Raw genomic sequence first — 18,782 nt, 5'->3', positions numbered from 1 at the left:
GTTGAAGTTGGGCTAGAGTGAAACCAGACCAGCCACTCCATCAGCAAGGGGACTTGACATTTGCCCTTTCGTTGGGAGACGATTGCTGACGGCCGTGAAACGTGCAAAGCAGCAGACAGATGGGAAAGAGAAGTGAAAAAAAAAGAAGATGGCCGGTTGAGGGACTAAGCCTCCGATCGTGAGGTGTCGTATTCACAGCCTCAATGACTACTATTCAGGTTTTCCACTCGCGACAACACGCGGACACGACTAGAGTGCTTGGATCTACAACAAATGAATGGCCTATAGTTTCAAGGCGTCATTAATCCGCGTGTGTCGTGACTTGGCCAACAGATCTATGATATCACTGGTGCTTACCGGGCCATACCGCACGACATAAGCCTCGTCCTGTAGCGAGCATCACCGTACTGCATTTGTTCGGCCTAATTGGTTCGAGCAGGGGTCTTGGAGAGAACTCGCCGGTACCGTCGGTTCCTGATGGGCTTGGAACAGGTAACGGCATGACTAGCAAGAGAAGAGGCGGGATGGGCTTGCTTGTGGCTATGTCGCTGGCGGTGATGGTACTTATTGCATTGTTTCCCCCCGATTCTCAATTGTAAGGCACTCAAAAAAAAGTTAACCTGACAGCAGTTCTACCACTGTCTTTGCTCTTCTTACTGTTGTCCTTCTTTCTTCACTACATCTCAGCGTTCAATTAGCTATGCTTAAGCAGCTCTCTATTGCCGCCGCCCTCGCGGCTGCTGCCGTCGCGCAGAACACTCCCAGTCTCGCTGACGCGTTGAAATCGTCGTCCGAACTGTCGACTCTCGCGGGTCTCGTCCCTCAAGATGTTCTTCAGTCACTCAGCAGTGCCAGCAACATCACCATCCTCGCGCCCGGAAACTCGGCTTTTGAGAAAGTCAGCCCTCAGCTATTGTCTTCTCTGACTTCCAACCAGGGCGCCATTACTGCCCTCCTCCAGTATCACGTCCTCAATGGATCGTACCCATCTTCTGCTATCCCAGACGAGGGCGCTTTCGTTCCTACGCTTCTGACTAACAGCTCGTACACCAACGTCACTGGCGGCCAGGTCGTCCACGCTACGACTGAAGACGACAAGGTTGTCTTCTACACTGGAAGCCTAAGCAACTCGACCGTCACCACAGCCGTATGTCCCCAAATCCACCTCCATCCTTCCCCTTGCTAACAAGCCCAGAATGTTAACTTCACCGGCGGTGTAATCCACATCATCGACACCCTCCTCACCATTCCTGGCTCCGTCTCCGACATCGCCACAGCTGCAGGCCTAACCTCCGTCCGCGGCGCCCTCGTCTCCGCCAACCTGGTCCAAACCGTCGACACCACTCCCGACGTAACCATCTTCGCACCCACCAACCAGGCCTTCCAGAACATTGGTTCTGCCCTTCCCGGCCTCTCCACCGACGACCTCACCAAGATCCTCACTTACCACGTGATTGCCGGCACCGTCGGCTACTCAACCCGCCTTGCAAACGGCACCTCCATCGCCACCGTCAACGGCGCTAATGTAACCATCACCGTCAACGACGATGGCATTTACGTCAACAACGCCGAGGTCGTTATTGCCGACGTCCTCGTTGCCAACGGTGTCGTCCACGTCATCGACCAGGTCCTGAACCCCAACAACACCACTGTTTCTGACAGCGAGGACGGTGTGCCCGCATACTCGGGTGCCACCCCCGTCTCCAACGCTCCATTTACTTCTGGCCAGCCTACTCCCTCTGCGCCTATTGGCGGTGGTGCTGGTGCTGGAAATGGTACTCGTCCTACCGGTACTGGCACGCCTACTGGCTCGGGGCTCCCTCAGGCTACTGCTAATGCTGCGCCTGCGGTTGCTGTGTCTGGTGGATTTGCTGCCCTCTTTGCCGCTGCTGCTTTCTTCTTGTAAGCGATGGAATAGTCTGAGTGGGATGTAATTCGTTGCGTGCTTTAGGAGAAATGAGTGTATTGATACCAAGAGGGTTTAAGCGCTTGTTGGCATGAAGATGTTTTGTTTGTGGAGGGTTGTTATGGGATATGAATGTTATGGTAATGGTTTCGCATCTTTAGCCATGAAAGTAATTAATTGAATGAGATTTTTATAACTTGACTTTTTTGACATAGAGGCTGGACATGCTGTTGACATTTAGGCCGTTTTCGTAATCCGGACGTGTTGCTATAAGGAATCCTCAACTGTTTTCTTCAAAAGTCATTACATATTCAAACTTGATTCTTCAATTGCTATACCCGATATTTCCCTGCATAAAATTCATCTCATTCATATCATATCGTCTGCCACACAAGCACGATCAACATACCCATGAGCCACACCTCAAACTAAAGTCTATTCCCTCTATCCACCAACTCAACCCCGCGAACACCTCCTACTGCGCTTCACTAAACGTAATCTCACACCGATGCGCCTTTGGCGCAATGAGAAAGAAGTTCTAAAATTAATCGCTTTCGTTAGCCCACATCTCTCATTCGCGTTCAAACCCAAAAAAAAACACATCATGTAAAAAAGGAAAAGAAGAAACATACCTCAAACTCCATACTCTCAGGCGTCGTCCTCTTCCCCAACTTTATCCCCTGACACTCGCGAAAGAAAAACGCACACGCATACCGCAACTCCATGCGCGCCAGATGAATCCCAATGCACGACCGGGCGCCCGCTCCAAACGGGTGAAATGCCAGTTTGGCAGCGGGAGAGAGTGCTTCGGCCACCCCAGTTTCCTTATCGGGGATCCAGCGGTAGGGGTTGAATCTAGCATGTACCGTTAATAAACCCTCGCCATAAAACAGTTGTAATAAATAACGGGTCAGTCGCGTTAAACAAACTTACATCAAAGGCTGACTCCAAATCTGCGGATGACGATGAAACGTATACGCCTGCGTATCCACCGTCACCCCCTCTGGAATAAAATGGCCCGCAAACTTCGTCCCTCCCTGCGGAACAACTCTCGGAAGGCTACTCGGCGCCGCACCATACAACCTCAACGTCTCTTCAATCACCGCATTAAGCAACGGCAGATTCATAAGATCGTTCTCTGTAAAATCCTCTTGTAAACCCGCAACTTCTGCTTCGAGCGCAGCCTGCAACTCGGGTCGCTGCAGCACCGCCCACGTCAGGTATGTCAGCGTGACGCCGGTCGTGTCTGTGCCGGCGATGATGACGTTCATAGCCTCGATGCGGACGTCCATGTCGTCGATGTGGCCATCGCCTTCCTTTTTGCAGTCTTCGATTACCTTGGCGAAGATGTTGTTTTCACCTGTGCGGGAACACGCGGTTTCGACGGCTTTGCCCGCGCCTTGTAGGATGAATTCGTTGGCGTTGAACATTTCTTGTATGGCGGTGACGGGGATGAAGCGGAGGAGACGGAGCAGAGGCATTTCGACCATTATGCCGGCGCCCATGGTGAGTTTTTTGAGGACGCGCATGAATTGATTGGTCTGGTGGTGTGTTGCCGTTAGTATTGCAGAGATAAAGTTGTTTTGAACTGAGGGTGGGGGAAAGAGAGTGTATATCTTACGCGTCCGTCTTCGAGCATGCCAAAGGAGTCGCCAAAGGCGAGATGGGCACTGACGTCCGAGGCGAGTAGCATCCACCAGTTGTACACATCTGCTGTGCTCTTCATGGCGTCTGCTTTGATCTTTTGCACGGCGAGGAGCGCCTTTTCTTTTACGACGGATTCCCAGTACTGTACGAGATAAGATCGGCTGAATGACCTAGACAACAGCTTCCTCCGCGGACCATGCTCGCGCGGGTCAAGCATGGTGAAGACACCGGCTTTGGGGAAGTTGGCGAGGCGAAGATACCATTCGCTCTTCATGTATCTTGTGCCGATCTTGTGGATCTCCTTGAAGGCATCGAGGTCGGCAACACCCACTTCCGTGGGTGAGAGACGGACAATTGGGCCATACTTCCCGTGCAGTGAGTCGATGTAGAAGATGCGTTGGCCGGTGACGACGGCACGTTTGAGGCGGTAGTGTGTGAAGCGTGTGTACCAGGGGCCCGGTAGGTGTCTTGTTGGACATGTAAGGCCCACGTAGAGAAACTGAAAGGTGTCAGTTGTTGCTTTATAGATGAGAGTGGTGTGCTGATATAGATTTATGTACTTTTGCTACTACTAGACCAATGGCCAGGAGTACCAGGGACGATGTGCTTGGAAAAGCCATCACAGGTAAAGATTATGAATTTCAAAGATCGTTATCGTCCACGCGATTGACTTGATGGACTTGCTCTGGGTGGACAGCACTACATATGCATCACTCTCTCACAAATCTCTTTCCTTTTTTCTTTCCTTTAGTCTGGCTCAAACACCTGGGGATCCGGCGAGAAGATGGCCATACTAGCCAAAGTCCCTTAATGTGTTATGCTCGAGTTGCTGCTGTAGAACCGTGGGATTGAAATTGTATAATCCACCAATGAAGAGTGCATCACATTGTCTTCGATAGTTGAAAAGGGCACATCTATGATTTCGCGCGAATATTGAAAGCGGGGGCGTAGCGTGCTAAAAGATGTGTGGTGTCTGGCTGTTTGATGGCAGCAGAGGTAAGGCTGGACCCACATTCCGAATTGGGTCGTTACATTGATCACAAAATTGCATGCATACGTTGCAACATGATCTTCGTGATTTCCCCTTGCAAGTTTGCTGATCAACGAGTTATTTCGAGCTTGCACTGCGTCTTGTGCTATGCCTCGTGCAAAAGGGCGGTTGGTGATTAGGATCGACGGATCTGCAACGTGCTTGTGCTCCGCATCTTCGATGTCTGCAGGGCGAAGATGAGGCAAACCGTGTAGCAGCCTGTTATAGTTTAGAAAAGAAATAGGGATCTAATTGATCGCCTTGCAGGTTGCTGCATCCTCAGTTCTCGTTAGTAGTACACGCACACGGCTCCGCTCAATTCCCGGACTTGCATGGCCAACTCCCTCCGGCTCCACGCATTGCCGGCCTGCACGTGCTCTTCTTTCACGTTCTAGTCGTATACAAAAGTAACGAAGACTACAAGCTATGCTGCAATGGCGCTTAGTTGATGTTTTAGTATGCAAGTAGCGGTGTTCTTTTGGTGATGCGGTTGTGCTGGGGCCGACTTTGGTTCTGTCGTACGCTAACTAGTATCGGACGGAATACTTTCAGCGTCATCGTCATTGGTGCCCAGCGGCAGCACTAGCTGAGCCGTCCCAGGCACTTTACAGTGCTCCTCTGGGGTCTGGTTATTGTTTGGCTGGCAATTGAATCCATGCTCAATAGCATATGACTTGAGCAATTGGCGTAACGTACCGCTCATATGTATGTACAGAACCCTTGAATACCCTATCCGCTGTCTTCCAAGTCTCGGCTGAATTCGACGGTACGGCTCGAGCATACAGAAAGAGAGTATATCTAAAGTAGCTCCGCACGAAATTTTCCGGGTGTAGTCGATCCAGGAGCTTTGCTATTAGAAGCTGATCTTACTGTGATTCCATCACGTGACCATACTGATACCGAACTGACTGCCATGCCGAGTCTGTCTTTGCTTTGCCAACACATAGAATCCCAGCTTTTGAACAAATTTCGTGTTGCTGAGTTACCAAAAGGGGTTTATATCGGCGAGGAACTGTTTAGGTACCCCTCCTTCCAAAGTGCCACGATAAGATGCGCAAGCTCTCGCGCCCGTTTTGGCGCTCAACGCAATTTCGGAACATTCGGGGACCAAAAGCTCAAAGTTTGGTTCTGAAGGGTTTCGGCGTCGAAGGCTAATACGCTAAAATTCACGGCATGTTAGTGCTGTGTTCGATGCTTGCCGTGTAGCGTAGGTCTATCCCTTTATTCTGAGGAACCTTGGTTACGACGCGGCTTCGTATGCGACCTGATATCCCAACCATATATCTCGATGTTCCAGGCAACCGGTACCTTTGTTTTCATTTACGGTGCTGAAAAAATTAGCTTACAAACTATCTAATCTACAGACTCTGTGAACGTGGATGGAGTGAAACGACCGGGCGGGAACTGGGCCGCTGTCAAAGAACAAGCACATGCAGCACATAGCACGTCTCTGGCTGACGACCAATTTGTATTGGCCCCATGTTGGTATTGAGTGCGGCACAAGCTGGCATAGTTTTTCTGGGAATGGCGAATGACCATCCGTGAGCAATAAGTATGCAAGGCACGGTGCAGAGAGAGTGGGTATCAGCTCTCGTGTTGCACAGGCATTTACCACGTGTTGCCTGCAAATATGGTGATTAAGCCACACCTTAAATGATATTGATCTTCCAATCCAAAGGCCTCGTTGCAATTGCGCGGTTTGCTAGTAGGACAAGGGCCACCAGATCGCGGATCTTTAGCTCTCTCCACAACATCGAATGCTTGGCGCCTTCTTTGGCGTCTTTTCTAGTGTCTTCTAAAGCCCGCGCTTCGATTGGCGAGAAGAACCGAAGACCAGGGACTTGATCGCCGTCCAGGGGTGCAGGTGGATGACCCTTTTACAGCTCCTCAGCCTCACGTGCTGCCATCGCAAATATGTTCGCGAGATCCACCATATCACCATCAACTAAGACACGGAGGATGCCTATCGGTCAGATGCTGCCTTCTCAGAACGGTATCTGACCGTCCGGTCCACAAACTTAACACTGCGACAGAAACACGGCACACGGTCCTCAGTCACGCTTGTTGCCAGTCATGCACAGCCAACGTTTCGCTCAACCATATCAGCGCACTTGCTGAAGCTAACACCGTTAGCCATCCCAACTCGTGGCAAGTTCCCCTGGTCTAGGAGACGGCCCAGCTGAGGCTGTCAAAGCCATGACTCGTCTGTGGCGCCCACGCATTCTGTTGATTGCATCGCCCATCTTGCCCGGTGTAAGCTCGTCGTCTTGGGGCGTCCCTTGGTACAGAACAGCTCGTGACTCGGTGATGGCATCATGCCTGTGATGCAACGGCCGTGCTGACCCGTTTTTGAATATGTTGTGCGCAGATATATGAGTATTGGCAAGGTAGGCCCCGTGCTGACATGTTTCATGCAACCAAAGATACTTATTTCGCCGAGAAAGTCTTGCGCCTTTGTTTCGTCTATCCTTATCTTCCCCCCAATGTACAAAACTGGCGCTTGTACTCGGGATTTGTGATGACATTTTCGCCACTCTCGCTTTGTGATCTCAGTACCAGCCCAAGATAACATTATCATGTTCCGCTTGTCGAAATCCCGAAAAGAAAGACCAGAGAAAGACTCTGTTGATTTGTAAGTAGGAGTAGATAGCGCCGAGTTTGAACGCTTCAGTGCAGACGATGGTTTCATGTAGAACATGAGCAGACGCTTCCAAGGGGATGCCAACAGTCTCGTCCGTACTCGACCATTGTGCTCGTAGCCGCTACATTTTTTTTAATCCCAAACATGTCCACTAATCTCCATGTAGATGCGAACCATCCCGTCCACGAATAATCAATGGCTTCAAGAGACGGGCTTCGAGCACTCTACGCTCCGTAGCAATTCCACAGGTAGTTGTGCGGACACCTAGGCACTCAGTCATCAAAGCCACTGGACCACACTTTTCGGACGAAACCTCATATAGTGACCGTCGCTCTATTTTCTCTAGCCATACATCACGGCAATTTCAACACTCTAGAGTTGACTCGGACGTTGGATATCAAATGCCAGGGTATTTCCACAAGAGCCTGCCTAGAGAAGTCTATGACTGTATCGTTGCGCAATTAGGTCCAATCCACATGGACCAAGAGGGAGCATGCGCAACATGCTATCTAAAAGATCTCCATAGCCTCTCCCTTACTAGTCGGGCGTGGGGGAAAGCTGCAAGTGCAGCAATGTACCGGAAGGCACTGGTGCTGGCTAATGAAGAGCATGGAGCGCATCCGAGGCTGAAGATAAAGGGGACCAGTCGACTAAAGCTACTTCGAAGGACTCTTCGCGAGAGCTCCACCCTTGCTGAGCAGGTAAAGGAGTTGCATCTTCCGGCCTTCCAGAACTTGTACCAGAACGCTACCATCGAGAAAGAGGAGATTCTGAATTTGGTGGCGTCGCTGGTCATGGCATGCCCACGTCTGGAACGCCTTGTTGGCTTCCACGTTCCCTTCACAAATGCTTTCGACCGGCTATCGTATGCGCTATCGACCCGATCGAACCTCAAGGAGCGGACGTGGATACTGGGTAATGCTGAGAACGAACTTAACGAGGAAGACGAAGACGAGATGAGGGGTCACTACATTGTCGAATGCGACCCCACCGAACATTTTCTTGACTTGAATTCCAATCACCCCGAGCTCTCTACTCTGGTCTTGCATCAGGGACCAAACAACTCGTCATCGCCCCTCAACTTCCGAGCCATTGTCGGCACACTTCGAAGCTTTCCACAGCTACGTCATCTATCGATACGCGGGCTACCCGCAACTTCATTCACAAACATGGTATTGAACGCTTTACCAACAAACCTCCGAAGTCTTCGTCTCGAGGAGCTTCCTGGCATTACAGAGAGGGGTATTCAGCGCTTCGTAACATCGCCACAAGCGACCTCGATCCAGAAATTGACACTGGTTGGCATGGAAATCAGCGTTCATACACTAGCTGATATCCTGTCGCCTTTTCTAGCTGGCCTAGAAGAATTCTCTTTGGTCCAAAACAAGGCGCCTGTACTACGAGAACATGATTCAACACCCGTTTTTCATTCACCATCGCTTCGCTACCTTCACTGGGAGTTTCGATCTGAGGCTAGTTCTCTTTCTGCCTTCACTTTCGAATCACACGACTCACCAACATCTCCATCAATAAATCCCGAGCCAAACTGCTGCACTGCCACCTCTATACTTGCAGCTAGTATCATGAACAATGGGTTCCCATCCCTCTGCCACGTCCGCATTCCTCACGATCCCCAAGGCACCATCCAGTCACTATGTAAGCCGCTCGCCACAGCACTTCTGCTGGCTGATATTTCCCAACTTGCTCTCGCACCTCGTGCCACTAGTTCAACCAGTCTTCCATTGGATGAATCCGTTTCTACCTCGGTTCGGGAAGACGGAATGTTCAGCTGTGCTGTGGGGTCAGAGACACGCGTCGACTCTGTGGTGAGCTTACCAAGATATGGGCTTCCCGCCACAAATGCCGCAATCGGTACCATTCTTACGCCCATGCGATCACGCATCGCAGCGCAATCGCGCATCTTGGCTGCAAGGAAGGAAGCTGGCATGATGGTCCGCGTGATTGATCCAGAGGATGAGATCATCGTGGAGACGGTGTTTGGATCATACATCGGCGACTTGAGGAGCAAACTCAACTATGAACTGCAGCCCGATCGATGCGCCTCTGGGCGCACGGCATGGGTGACGGAGATGGAAGACTTGATAGGCGGCAGGGGCGACCAAGACGGAAATGGGATTGAGCGCACTTGGGACCTATGTGGACACACCAACGGTACGAGTGTGGATGGAAAAGTTGTAATGGTTGATGATCTTCTTTAGACACCTCTCTTGGCCTGAGGCGCACATGCAGACTTTGCGATTGTGCAGTCTATACTTACGGCAGCAAGGCTGCGTTCGTTGCTGAATATTTCCTTTGTGCTTATGATACCCTTGACTTCGTTATAGCTAAACAAATACAATACCTTGATACCTGAAAAACGTTCTGTTCACGATACAATCTTTCGTTTCTCTTTTGCCCAAAAGACACTCTCTGTGTCGGTCTCAATAGTAGGCCCTACCTCAACCCAACTTGACTAGCCTAGCATATGTAACCGTGGTATTCTAGAGCATAAGTTTTGTGTAGCCTGCATTTGAGCTGAATGGTGTTAGCGACAAGCGAGCATCATGCATAGTCTGTCTTGATTGTCATGGTCCTGTAGGTGGAAGGTGTGTGGGCGGTGAGGAAAAGAACAGTATGCTGATGCCCGGGCAGTGGTGGTCCCTAGGGTGGACTTTTAGATAAACAAAACGCCATTAGGATGCAATATCAAGCCACGTATCCATGAATACGAAGCCAACAACATGTCAGACGATCGTGACAGTTCGTCCATGTACAAGTGAGGCTAAATCCAGTGGTGGAATGACCAATGGTGATGATGGATCTGCGAGGGGCTTGGTCTACGTATGTACGTGACGAAACACGCACACGCACAACCCCCATGTAGGACGGGGATCCGCACTCCGCTGCACGACATTCCAGCTCGTCTCAGGCTCCCCACAGTGGAGCAGAGCTAAAGCACGACGCACAATCCATGGCTGTGGGACATGTATGCGAGTCACAGGAGGATTTCTAGCTATTTCAGCCTCGCGCATAAGCATAAGCATGATCCAGCCTGCCTAGGCAGCCTGAGGTCTGACTAAACCAATCGGCCATTACATCCGACATATCTTATTCGATCCAGATGCGGTGACGAGTTGCATCGCAAGGACGACACACGCCTTTCATGCAGAGTGACATGTAGATAAGAGAGCAAGTCGGAGTTTGACCTCGACCCTTTGGCTGACTCGGTATTCGAAACGTCGCTTGATAATTGGTGGTTTGCTCATGTGGTCCTTTTCCCTAGGAGTTGTATTAAGTGGCTGGAACGGAAGCAGTCAAGGTAGGTCTGTTCAAAGCAGACGCATGTAACGCGGCCATGCTGCCAGCTTGACCCAAGAAAAGCGTTCATTTATGAAGCTGGTTCGTGCCACCTTCCCAATCACAGCGCAGCGAGAATGTCGTTCCTTCCTCCTCCAAGCTGGAAAAATATAGCTATTCTGCCTGTGTCCGACTAAGAAACCCTTCGCCTTACCTTCCCGCCAAAATATATTATCTCTCCACCTTTGTGCGACCGACCGCATACCAAGACTTCAGCTCGGAGGACTAGGTAAAAACACTCCACTGGCAATGCCGCGTCGGAAACTATGCGGGCCAAAAAATACCCCCGAAGCTACCCTAGATCCGGATAGGGCAATGGTATGGTAAATATCGCACCTCTAAACAAGTGCTACGGCATAACTGAGGGCGCTTTATTTAGTCCGAGACTCGCGCGCCGTTCAATCTCAGCCTCAAATACCTCATACCTCTCCGCGGACCAGTGTCAACTGTTCATAACCAAGAACCAGGGCAGGGATACAAAGGCAGGTCTTATTCCCGAACACGACCCAGTCTGCACGTCACTGCAAGCATTCGACGATGAGCGACCCCATAACATGGGATGGCTGCATAAACGAAATAGTTGCCTGATAGGGAATTACAATAGCAAGAGAAGTGGGCCGAATGCATCACGTACAGCGCAACATAGGTAGTGGGGACGTCGCCGTGGCTGTCCCCACTCATCTCCCTTACGGCAAATAGAGTCGAGATACCAAAATTGCCGAATCAGGAATTGCGAAAGGATCACCCCAAAAGGCGGAAAAGTGGGAAAATAGGAAAAAGATGAATCCAGACTTGGCCAGTCGATGAAGCTAGCCTAGACCCTGGATGAAAAGCTACAAGAGCAACAGGAACCTCGCCTGATACAAAGCCCATCACACACATACTCCTGCTGTGTCCCTCAGTCCTTCACATACGTCTAGAACAACAGCCAAGCCAGCACCGCAAGCCACAGATATGTCCACGCGCAAGGGGTACCCACTTAAAAAGCTGCTCAAGCCACAACGTATCCTCCGTCCCGCCACGCCCCAGAAAAAAATGGAGCAGAGGAAAGCAAGAGCAAAAAGGCAGAGCCAAAAAAGCGATTACAAACCTACTTATCCATGTATGTTCTATTCGTAGCGCCGCGTGCTGAGTAGTGTAAGCCAACCGCCTAGAAAAAGCAAAGGACCATTATTACATATAATGCTCATCATATCCCTCCTGCCCAGCAAAAACAACAGGACCAAAACATCAACAACAGTAACAACAAAACACATACAAACCCGCAATGACGATACCCATCAAAACAACCCACATCCACTCAAACGCACCTCTTGCGTCACACACCCCCGATCGCCGCACCGCACCGTACACACGCAGCACGCAGCACACACAGCACACATGCCGGGACACTCCATCCGACACACCCACCTTGGCAACATACCAACCCTCCCCACTCCCATCCCCACTCACACAACGCAGCGCGCGTGCGCGCCAAGTAAAAGAGTGGATACCACGGCACTTGCCATGAAAGTTGGACTTGGAGAAAAAAGGACGCCACCAAGTTTTAAAGAAAGAGAGTGGAGTAAAGAAAAAAGTTGTGCAAATTGCGCGCGCACGCGCAACGCTAGAAAACCAAAGATGAGTAATGTGGAAAGTAGGTCAAGTAAGATATCCGTGGAATTGACAGCGCTGCTGTGGTGCGGCGCTTGCCCGCACCCGCCGTGGGTGGTTGGCCGGTTTGCACACGTCCCCTCGTCCCGGTTGTGCTTCTTTCCCGCTCCCGAGGAGCGGTTTGTAAGTACATAATAGGAACGGGGTGAAGGAAATCGGGCTGGTTCGGATTTTTTGAACCATTTTGTTTCCCTCTTTGTTTAGCAAAGGTCCATTTTCTACATGGATTTTTTGTGTTTGCAAATGGGGGGCCATCGAAAATGGTCGTACTAAACAGGGGGGATTGCACGATGGGTGCATGACCATGGCGTTTTTTAAATGGTATTCCCGATCCGAAAAATGCGCGCGCGCTCACCGATCACAGCAAACCCATTCGGCATTACAAAACCAAGCAACGCCAACGGTTTTGCTCTCATTACTACAAAGCATCCAAGAGAAGGGGGGGATCCCTTTAATTTGCGAGATTTTTTCATTTTTTAGGTTTCAAAAGGGATTTTTTTTGGTCCTCCACTCCCACCAAAAACCCTTCTCACACTCTCTCCGTCTAACCGCCCTCCCCCCCCCAAAAAAAAACTCCATAAGACAATGGCACAAGCAAGTTAAAAGAAGGGTTACAACAACAAGAAAAGCATCCGGCTTTCTCCCTAACACCTTGGTTACTATGCGACATAATGGTTCCTCAAAACAACCCAATGCGACTTTGCTGTTGGCGGGAAACAAACACCAGCCCGAGTTCACCTGAAAGCTTTCTAACCGCTTTCACTACTACTACTACTCAGATATTATACACGCACCCACCCTCCGGAACCAGGGCAAAGTGGGAGGAGGAGGAGGAGCATGGGAAAAGACAACCCGGAAATTCCTCCAGACATGCGAAATCCAGTTATGCAAATGATGCACTCGTTTGAGCAAAAAAACGTTCCGCTAAAATAAAACACGCCACTACGACCGAGTCTTGGGAAAACGCTACGCAGCTTTATGAGTACGGCCGAGTGGGAATGTTGCCTTCGAGCTGCGGCATGATTTTGAGAATCTTGGGGTCAATGGTCCAGTTGGCCAACTCGGTAATGGTGCTTTCGAAAAGGGGAGTCATTCGTGAGTATCCAGCCTCAATGTCCCAGTAGTGGCATGCGTCGTCGGCATGTGGCCATTTGATGCCAATTTGGCTAATGAAGTGGCTAACTGAGAATTCCTGGGGGTGTTGGTATAGCAACTGTCGTACCTGAGGCCTGGACGAAAACGTTAGCATGGACAGATACCAAGGATGGAAAAAAGCAAAGTCGATTTTATGGTGGGAGAAAGAGCAGGCCAAATATCGTGGATGGGAGAAAGAGCTGGGGTACAACATACCATGGAACAAGGTCGATCAGCATGTCGTACGGCGAATTTTCCTGCTTTCCCATTGTCGGCATCATCCAGTCCGGGTTCCCGTTCATATTCTCGGCACTCGGCCAGATGAGATACTGGAGATTGGATCAGACACGGTCCCTTGCGAAAAAGGCCATTTCAGCACTTACCCGCATCAACTTTGTAAGGAGCCAAGTGGCCGCAAGCCGGACTGGAAGAGACGCTGTTGGCAGTATTCTGTTGCAAGCCCTTGCACACCATGTCGAAACTGGCTGTGCATCTTGCAGGTCCATGAAGCCAAGCAACAGAGTATCCACGTCAATTTCACATCGGCCAAATATTTGCACCTCACTCCACCCGTTGGCAAGGAGATCCCGCTTCGTCCTCCGGTAAAATGCGCAGTCGAAACTGAACTTGCTCAGTGCGTTTGTTGAGTCTTCGAGTGTCATCGGCGGTGGGTTCATCGCTACCGTGCCATCAACCGGGGTTGCGTCATGCGAAAAGACCAATGACGAATGACTTTGTGCTCGGCTTGGGGGTTTGGGTCAGCGTTTGGTTCACTTGTAGCGCGGGTAAGCAATTACCTGTCTTCCCGAGAGGACTCGCCATACGGCGAGGCACCCATGTGGTGGGGAGCGGTAGCAAAGGCCTCGCTACCAGGCGTTCCGAACGAGTCGCCTTCTGGAAGAGCTGGTGTCGGACCTGCCAAGGACTCGTGGTTTGATCCCAGAAGCGGCTCATGTGGATCCCCCGCCATGGGTCCTGAAAGTGCCTTTCTGACATCGTCGGCGGAATGATGGGCGAATCCATTCTTCTCAATCTCTGCTGCCCAGCTTGCTGCCAACGCACGATCTGGTGTCATAGCAAGCAGGGAAATAATTGACTTCATGTCCTCTAGCTCCTTGGCCAGTCGCCGTACGTGGGCGCGCAGCTGCGTCGTTGTCTTACCGTCTTCTGCGACATCGTACACGCACGTGAGGTTCTTTGACTGACAGGTGTTGCATTTTGGTCGGACACCATCACACTTTTTTTTAACAAAAAAAGACGTGTTAGCTGGCCCGCTAGCAGGTCAATTGGGGGTACAATCTGGGACGAACCTTTGACTTTCGCTTCCTGCAGCTCTCGCACGCTATGGACGTGATTTTACCACGGGGAGTCCGCAGTGCATAGGTGCCGGCAATGGGCGAATGGTGCTGGCCTCGAGCGTTTGCCAGGGCGCCCCCAAGGCCTTGCTTGGGTGCCAGCGGGGCTTTGTGGTTCGCAGCGGCGGACGCTGCCGGGGGTCGAATCACAAGATTGGTCTGTTGGCTGTTGTCGAGATGGAGTGGAACTTGGCCTTCGTCCCATTCAGACGAGTCCTGGCTAATGAGCTGTTAGCAAATTCACGGTCCTCGAACAAAAAGTGGTGACATGAGATGCCTCTGTGCTCCTTTGGTAGGCGAGCGCATCCCGCCTGTGCCTGCGCCTGTTGTCGGCTAGGTTTGCGCTGATATGCGCACTATCGATGGTGCGTTGGACCCCGCGCACACGGTGCCCAGGTCTCGTCTTCCGAAACGAATGCCGATGAAAATCCCGAGACAAGTGGGCATGGACGTGTCATGGTCACGGCGCAGCCAGCAGACAGGTCTATCAAATTACCTTTGCGGTAATTGTAAGCCTTTGAATGGTGTGATTTTTTCTCTCCGTCTCAGTGAGCAGTCCAGTTGCCGAGGACAAGCAGACGACACGAGGATGTAAGATGGTGCCGCCGATCCTTGCCGAAACAGAAGAGGATGATCGTTGGAACAGAGCTTCGCGATTTTCATGTCGCCCTTGGCATCTCCGGATCGTGACGGGACTTCGGAGCTGTCTGCTCCGTACTGGTAGACAATGGCGGTTTGGATCCTGGGTCGGGTCTGAAGGCGAATGTGTCGGCGACAATGGCGACCCACGAGGCGGAGAGTACGGGCAGTCGACGAGACAGAGGGTTTTGGTTGCCAGACCAGACCGGAGCAGAGACCGATGAGCTGCACCGTGCCTACCGCGTACGTACGTATGTATATCCATACACACATATGCACACTCGCACCGATGGATGTGTACCAACATACACATATCCATATACACACGCACACACACACACCGGCTGAGGGAGAGGGGTCCTCCGGGACTGTTGGACAAAAAAGACTGGTGATATGTGCACTCACATTTGGATTCCCGCTGCTTGTGCAACAGCGTCCGAGGCACGGCGCATCAAGCGTGGGTTGGATGCTGTTTGGGGAAGACCTTGGAGGGTGTCTGGCAGACTTCCGCTGCCATACCAGTAATTTATTCCTGTGCAGCATGTCAGCGGTGGAGCTTCAGTGGCCTGTTGGCGGGCTGCAGATAGGCAGGCTGGCTGGCTGAGAGCCGACGTACCCGAAGAAGATGTCGAGGGTTGTGCAGGCATGAATGCGAGCATGTCTCGGTGCTGCAGCTTGAACAGAAGGAGCTATGTCGGAGTTGGGGTGGTGGTTGGCTGGCTGGTTGGTGGACAAGAAGGATTTGCCAGTAGGGACTTCATGTGCAGTGCAGAGAAAGACGGGTCATGCACTTTGGGCATTAACTCTGTATATCTTGCGCTGGGGCACTGGGCCTGAGAGGTTCATTAGTGGCCGGCAACCTCCTATGGGGAACTGCTGACAGACAAGCACGCAGAGCTGGAACGAAGTTTCAAAGGCGCCCACCTAGACACAACAGCCTGCCGATGCAGCTCGACCTAGCCGTCTAGCGCACCACACACACCCTACCACCGTGGGGAAAATCGGGTTAGCCGGCTGCGCTCTGCGACTAGGCTAGAACCGCCGCTCCTAAACAGATACTGCCACAAGCTTGCGAAGCGAACGCGAATGTCTTGCGACATCATGGCCCATGGGCCCCCCTTGGAACCGCTTCTGATGGCGTTGGATTTGCCATGTGTGCGCGGCTGGTCCGCGACTCGCCATGTGCATCATGAAGCCCATTGACTTGAGAAATAGGCCGGACCCTTTTTTTTATTTCTCTCTCCTCTCGTTCCCTACGCCTCCCCCCCTCCTTTGTTACAGTACTGATAGATACATCCAGATATACTACATAGGTAGGTACGATTAGGTCACGCCTTTCCAGCCCAGCTCGTCGATCGCCGCCTTGCCTTGACATTGGCGCAGTGACGTGCGGTAGATCATCTGAATGCGTCTTTTTTTTCCCAGCACATCCGAGACCGCGACCAGACTATACATACACTCTCGTATCTGTTATGTACTTAGGTACATATGTGTGCCTGTGTTTGGACACGGTGTGCTCAATGGCACTTTGACGGTATTTTGTTTTTCCTCGTCTCTTCGTCCTATTTGGACTTGGCCCCACGACACCTAGCGCTACCACTACCTTGATTTGATGGGTGCCAGAAGACTGCAATCTGCAATCGGCCCGATGGCTCGCAGAAGTTGTTGGCTGCGCCGCCTCGTTGAAGCGCGTTCCCAGGATGTGGCCTGGGAGGGGTGCGGTATGCTCTGGGAGGACCAAGGCTCCAGTAGTGCATGACGTATATTTTGAGTTTGTCGAGGGTGAATTGGCGACGGGTCATGGCTACGCTCGGGTGGCATAGGAAGCAGACCGACGTTGCACGGCCATGGCAGACCAAAGGCTTCTGCTTCGACGGCGAGGCACCTACTAGCTGGATGGGTGCAGGAACATGGTCTCCCGCCCGTGCATTAGGGCATGGAGCGCCACCACGGAGCTACACCATGGGCATAGCCATGGGCATGACGCTGCCCCCAGAAGCCGGATGAAAGCGCCTTGGTAGCTTGGCTAGAGATTGGGTGAAAAACCTCCGCACACCTCCCTTGGCATCCTGGGCCTTGAAGACGACGTGCCCGTTGGCGCCAGGAGTCAAGAAAAACGGTATGTCTGCCAAGGCTGGGCTGCTAACTACTCCGTACTGCTTCGGTGAATTACAGCATGCTCGCCGTCTGCCCTCCTCGTCGACGACGACAGGCACATGCGGAGAGCTGTCGCCGTCGCCCTTGTGTCTGCTGAGGCCCATGGAGCAGCAGCGTGCTTCGACGTTGACGACGCACGCTTTACCCAACAAGGCATATTAACCCCTACAAGATAGTGAATGCAGTGCTTGCTATTGGTTGCCGATACATGGCGCACATAGGAGAGAGTGCTAGGTGTAGATGGGTGCCAGTCGTCGACGACAGAGCGTCTCTTAGGCACATGGCTCTAGCCACGTCTGATGGCCTTCCCGCCCTTAGACGTGAACCCAAGCCTGAGTCCCCGATCATTTGACCGCCCGTGCGCATGCGCCGACGAGCTGCGTCGGGGAACAAGCATGCACGCGACGGAACTCCATCTGCTTGTCTAGGTGTACTTACTAGGTGTTGTAGAGTAATCATCCCCCATCCATCCATATCCACCCCCCGACAAACGCAAACTCAAGCTTCCCCCCACAAGTCTATCCTTGGCCAAGCACCAGGCAGACGACATGTCCTGGTGTGGCGGAGGGTGGCCCGGTTGGCCTGCGTAGATGCTCGGGCAGACTGCATCCTCTAAACCACCAGGGCGCTGGGGGCCCGCGCCGTCCCCCACACTCCACTACTCCAATTCAGTCGACGAGTGCACGAATTGGAGCTGCTCGTATACCACCTACCCCATTGTCTATACTTACATATCCGCATGCCGTCAATAACCCTCAGCACCCTTCATGCCTCTCTAGTCTGGCCCCCATATGCAGGGCGCCCTCAACTTGGACCTTGTCCGCTCACGTTCCCCTTTGCCGGCAGCCACTGGGAGAACGTCATGCCCTGCTCTCCCTCTCCCTCTCCTGCCCAGCGATTGCAGCCCAGCCAAACAGAGGCAGAAACAATGCTCTGCCACCGTCTAAGTATGTAATTTGCATGCATCAGCCCGCCTAGATTCGCCCTCCCGCTCTGATCTGCAGCCCACCCTCTCGTGCATCGCCGCTCCCTCGCTGCCTAACAAAGTCCCCTAACCGGCACACATGCATTACACCTCACCATACAGAAAATTCCATCTATGTAGTCCATACAACACACATTTAGACAGTACTATGCATGCACAACAAGGACTCTCCGCCTGCCAGGAAGTGACTTGGCATGGCCTCGTGAACCAAGCGATCAGCACATTCCAAGCCAGGCGCAACAATATGAAATCTCGTCGCGTCGTATGGCCGTCTTTGG

At 51.9% G+C, this 18,782-nt stretch overlaps 5 protein-coding genes across 5 annotated transcripts; 2 read left to right on the top strand and 3 right to left on the bottom strand.

The window, feature by feature from the left end:
- Nucleotides 1–700: 700 nt before the first annotated feature.
- On the top strand, nucleotides 701–1,906 carry COCVIDRAFT_39103 (hypothetical protein; the record flags this gene model as incomplete). Its single annotated transcript, XM_014699556.1, has 2 exons — nucleotides 701–1,147; nucleotides 1,196–1,906. The coding sequence occupies 2 exons, from the start codon at nucleotides 701–703 to the stop codon at nucleotides 1,904–1,906; spliced, it is 1,158 nt and encodes a 385-aa protein (XP_014555042.1).
- Nucleotides 1,907–2,381: 475 nt separating this feature from the next.
- COCVIDRAFT_17313 (hypothetical protein) lies at nucleotides 2,382–4,173 on the bottom strand (the record flags this gene model as incomplete). The annotated part of the gene is made up of 5 exons (XM_014699540.1): nucleotides 2,382–2,444; nucleotides 2,539–2,761; nucleotides 2,840–3,447; nucleotides 3,528–4,052; nucleotides 4,114–4,173. The coding sequence occupies 5 exons, from the start codon at nucleotides 4,171–4,173 to the stop codon at nucleotides 2,382–2,384; spliced, it is 1,479 nt and encodes a 492-aa protein (XP_014555026.1).
- Nucleotides 4,174–7,159: 2,986 nt separating this feature from the next.
- Nucleotides 7,160–9,443, top strand: COCVIDRAFT_103430 (hypothetical protein; the record flags this gene model as incomplete). Its single annotated transcript, XM_014699555.1, has 2 exons — nucleotides 7,160–7,215; nucleotides 7,391–9,443. The coding sequence occupies 2 exons, from the start codon at nucleotides 7,160–7,162 to the stop codon at nucleotides 9,441–9,443; spliced, it is 2,109 nt and encodes a 702-aa protein (XP_014555041.1).
- Nucleotides 9,444–13,210: 3,767 nt separating this feature from the next.
- On the bottom strand, nucleotides 13,211–16,009 carry COCVIDRAFT_103262 (hypothetical protein; the record flags this gene model as incomplete). The annotated part of the gene is made up of 7 exons (XM_014699554.1): nucleotides 13,211–13,463; nucleotides 13,585–13,697; nucleotides 13,752–14,112; nucleotides 14,166–14,605; nucleotides 14,679–14,943; nucleotides 15,768–15,894; nucleotides 15,979–16,009. 7 exons carry the CDS (start codon nucleotides 16,007–16,009, stop codon nucleotides 13,211–13,213), a joined length of 1,590 nt encoding a protein of 529 aa, XP_014555040.1.
- A 1,308-nt stretch (nucleotides 16,010–17,317) lies between these two features.
- COCVIDRAFT_17310 (hypothetical protein) lies at nucleotides 17,318–17,623 on the bottom strand (the record flags this gene model as incomplete). The annotated part of the gene is made up of 1 exon (XM_014699539.1): nucleotides 17,318–17,623. One exon carries the CDS (start codon nucleotides 17,621–17,623, stop codon nucleotides 17,318–17,320), a length of 306 nt encoding a protein of 101 aa, XP_014555025.1.
- Nucleotides 17,624–18,782: the final 1,159 nt, after the last annotated feature.

Source organism: Bipolaris victoriae (assembly GCF_000527765.1).
Source record: "Bipolaris victoriae FI3 unplaced genomic scaffold scaffold_60, whole genome shotgun sequence".
Taxonomy (NCBI): domain Eukaryota; kingdom Fungi; phylum Ascomycota; class Dothideomycetes; order Pleosporales; family Pleosporaceae; genus Bipolaris; species Bipolaris victoriae.
The sequence above is the reverse complement of the archived record's forward strand: the minus strand, read 5'-3'. Positions and strand labels throughout refer to the sequence as shown.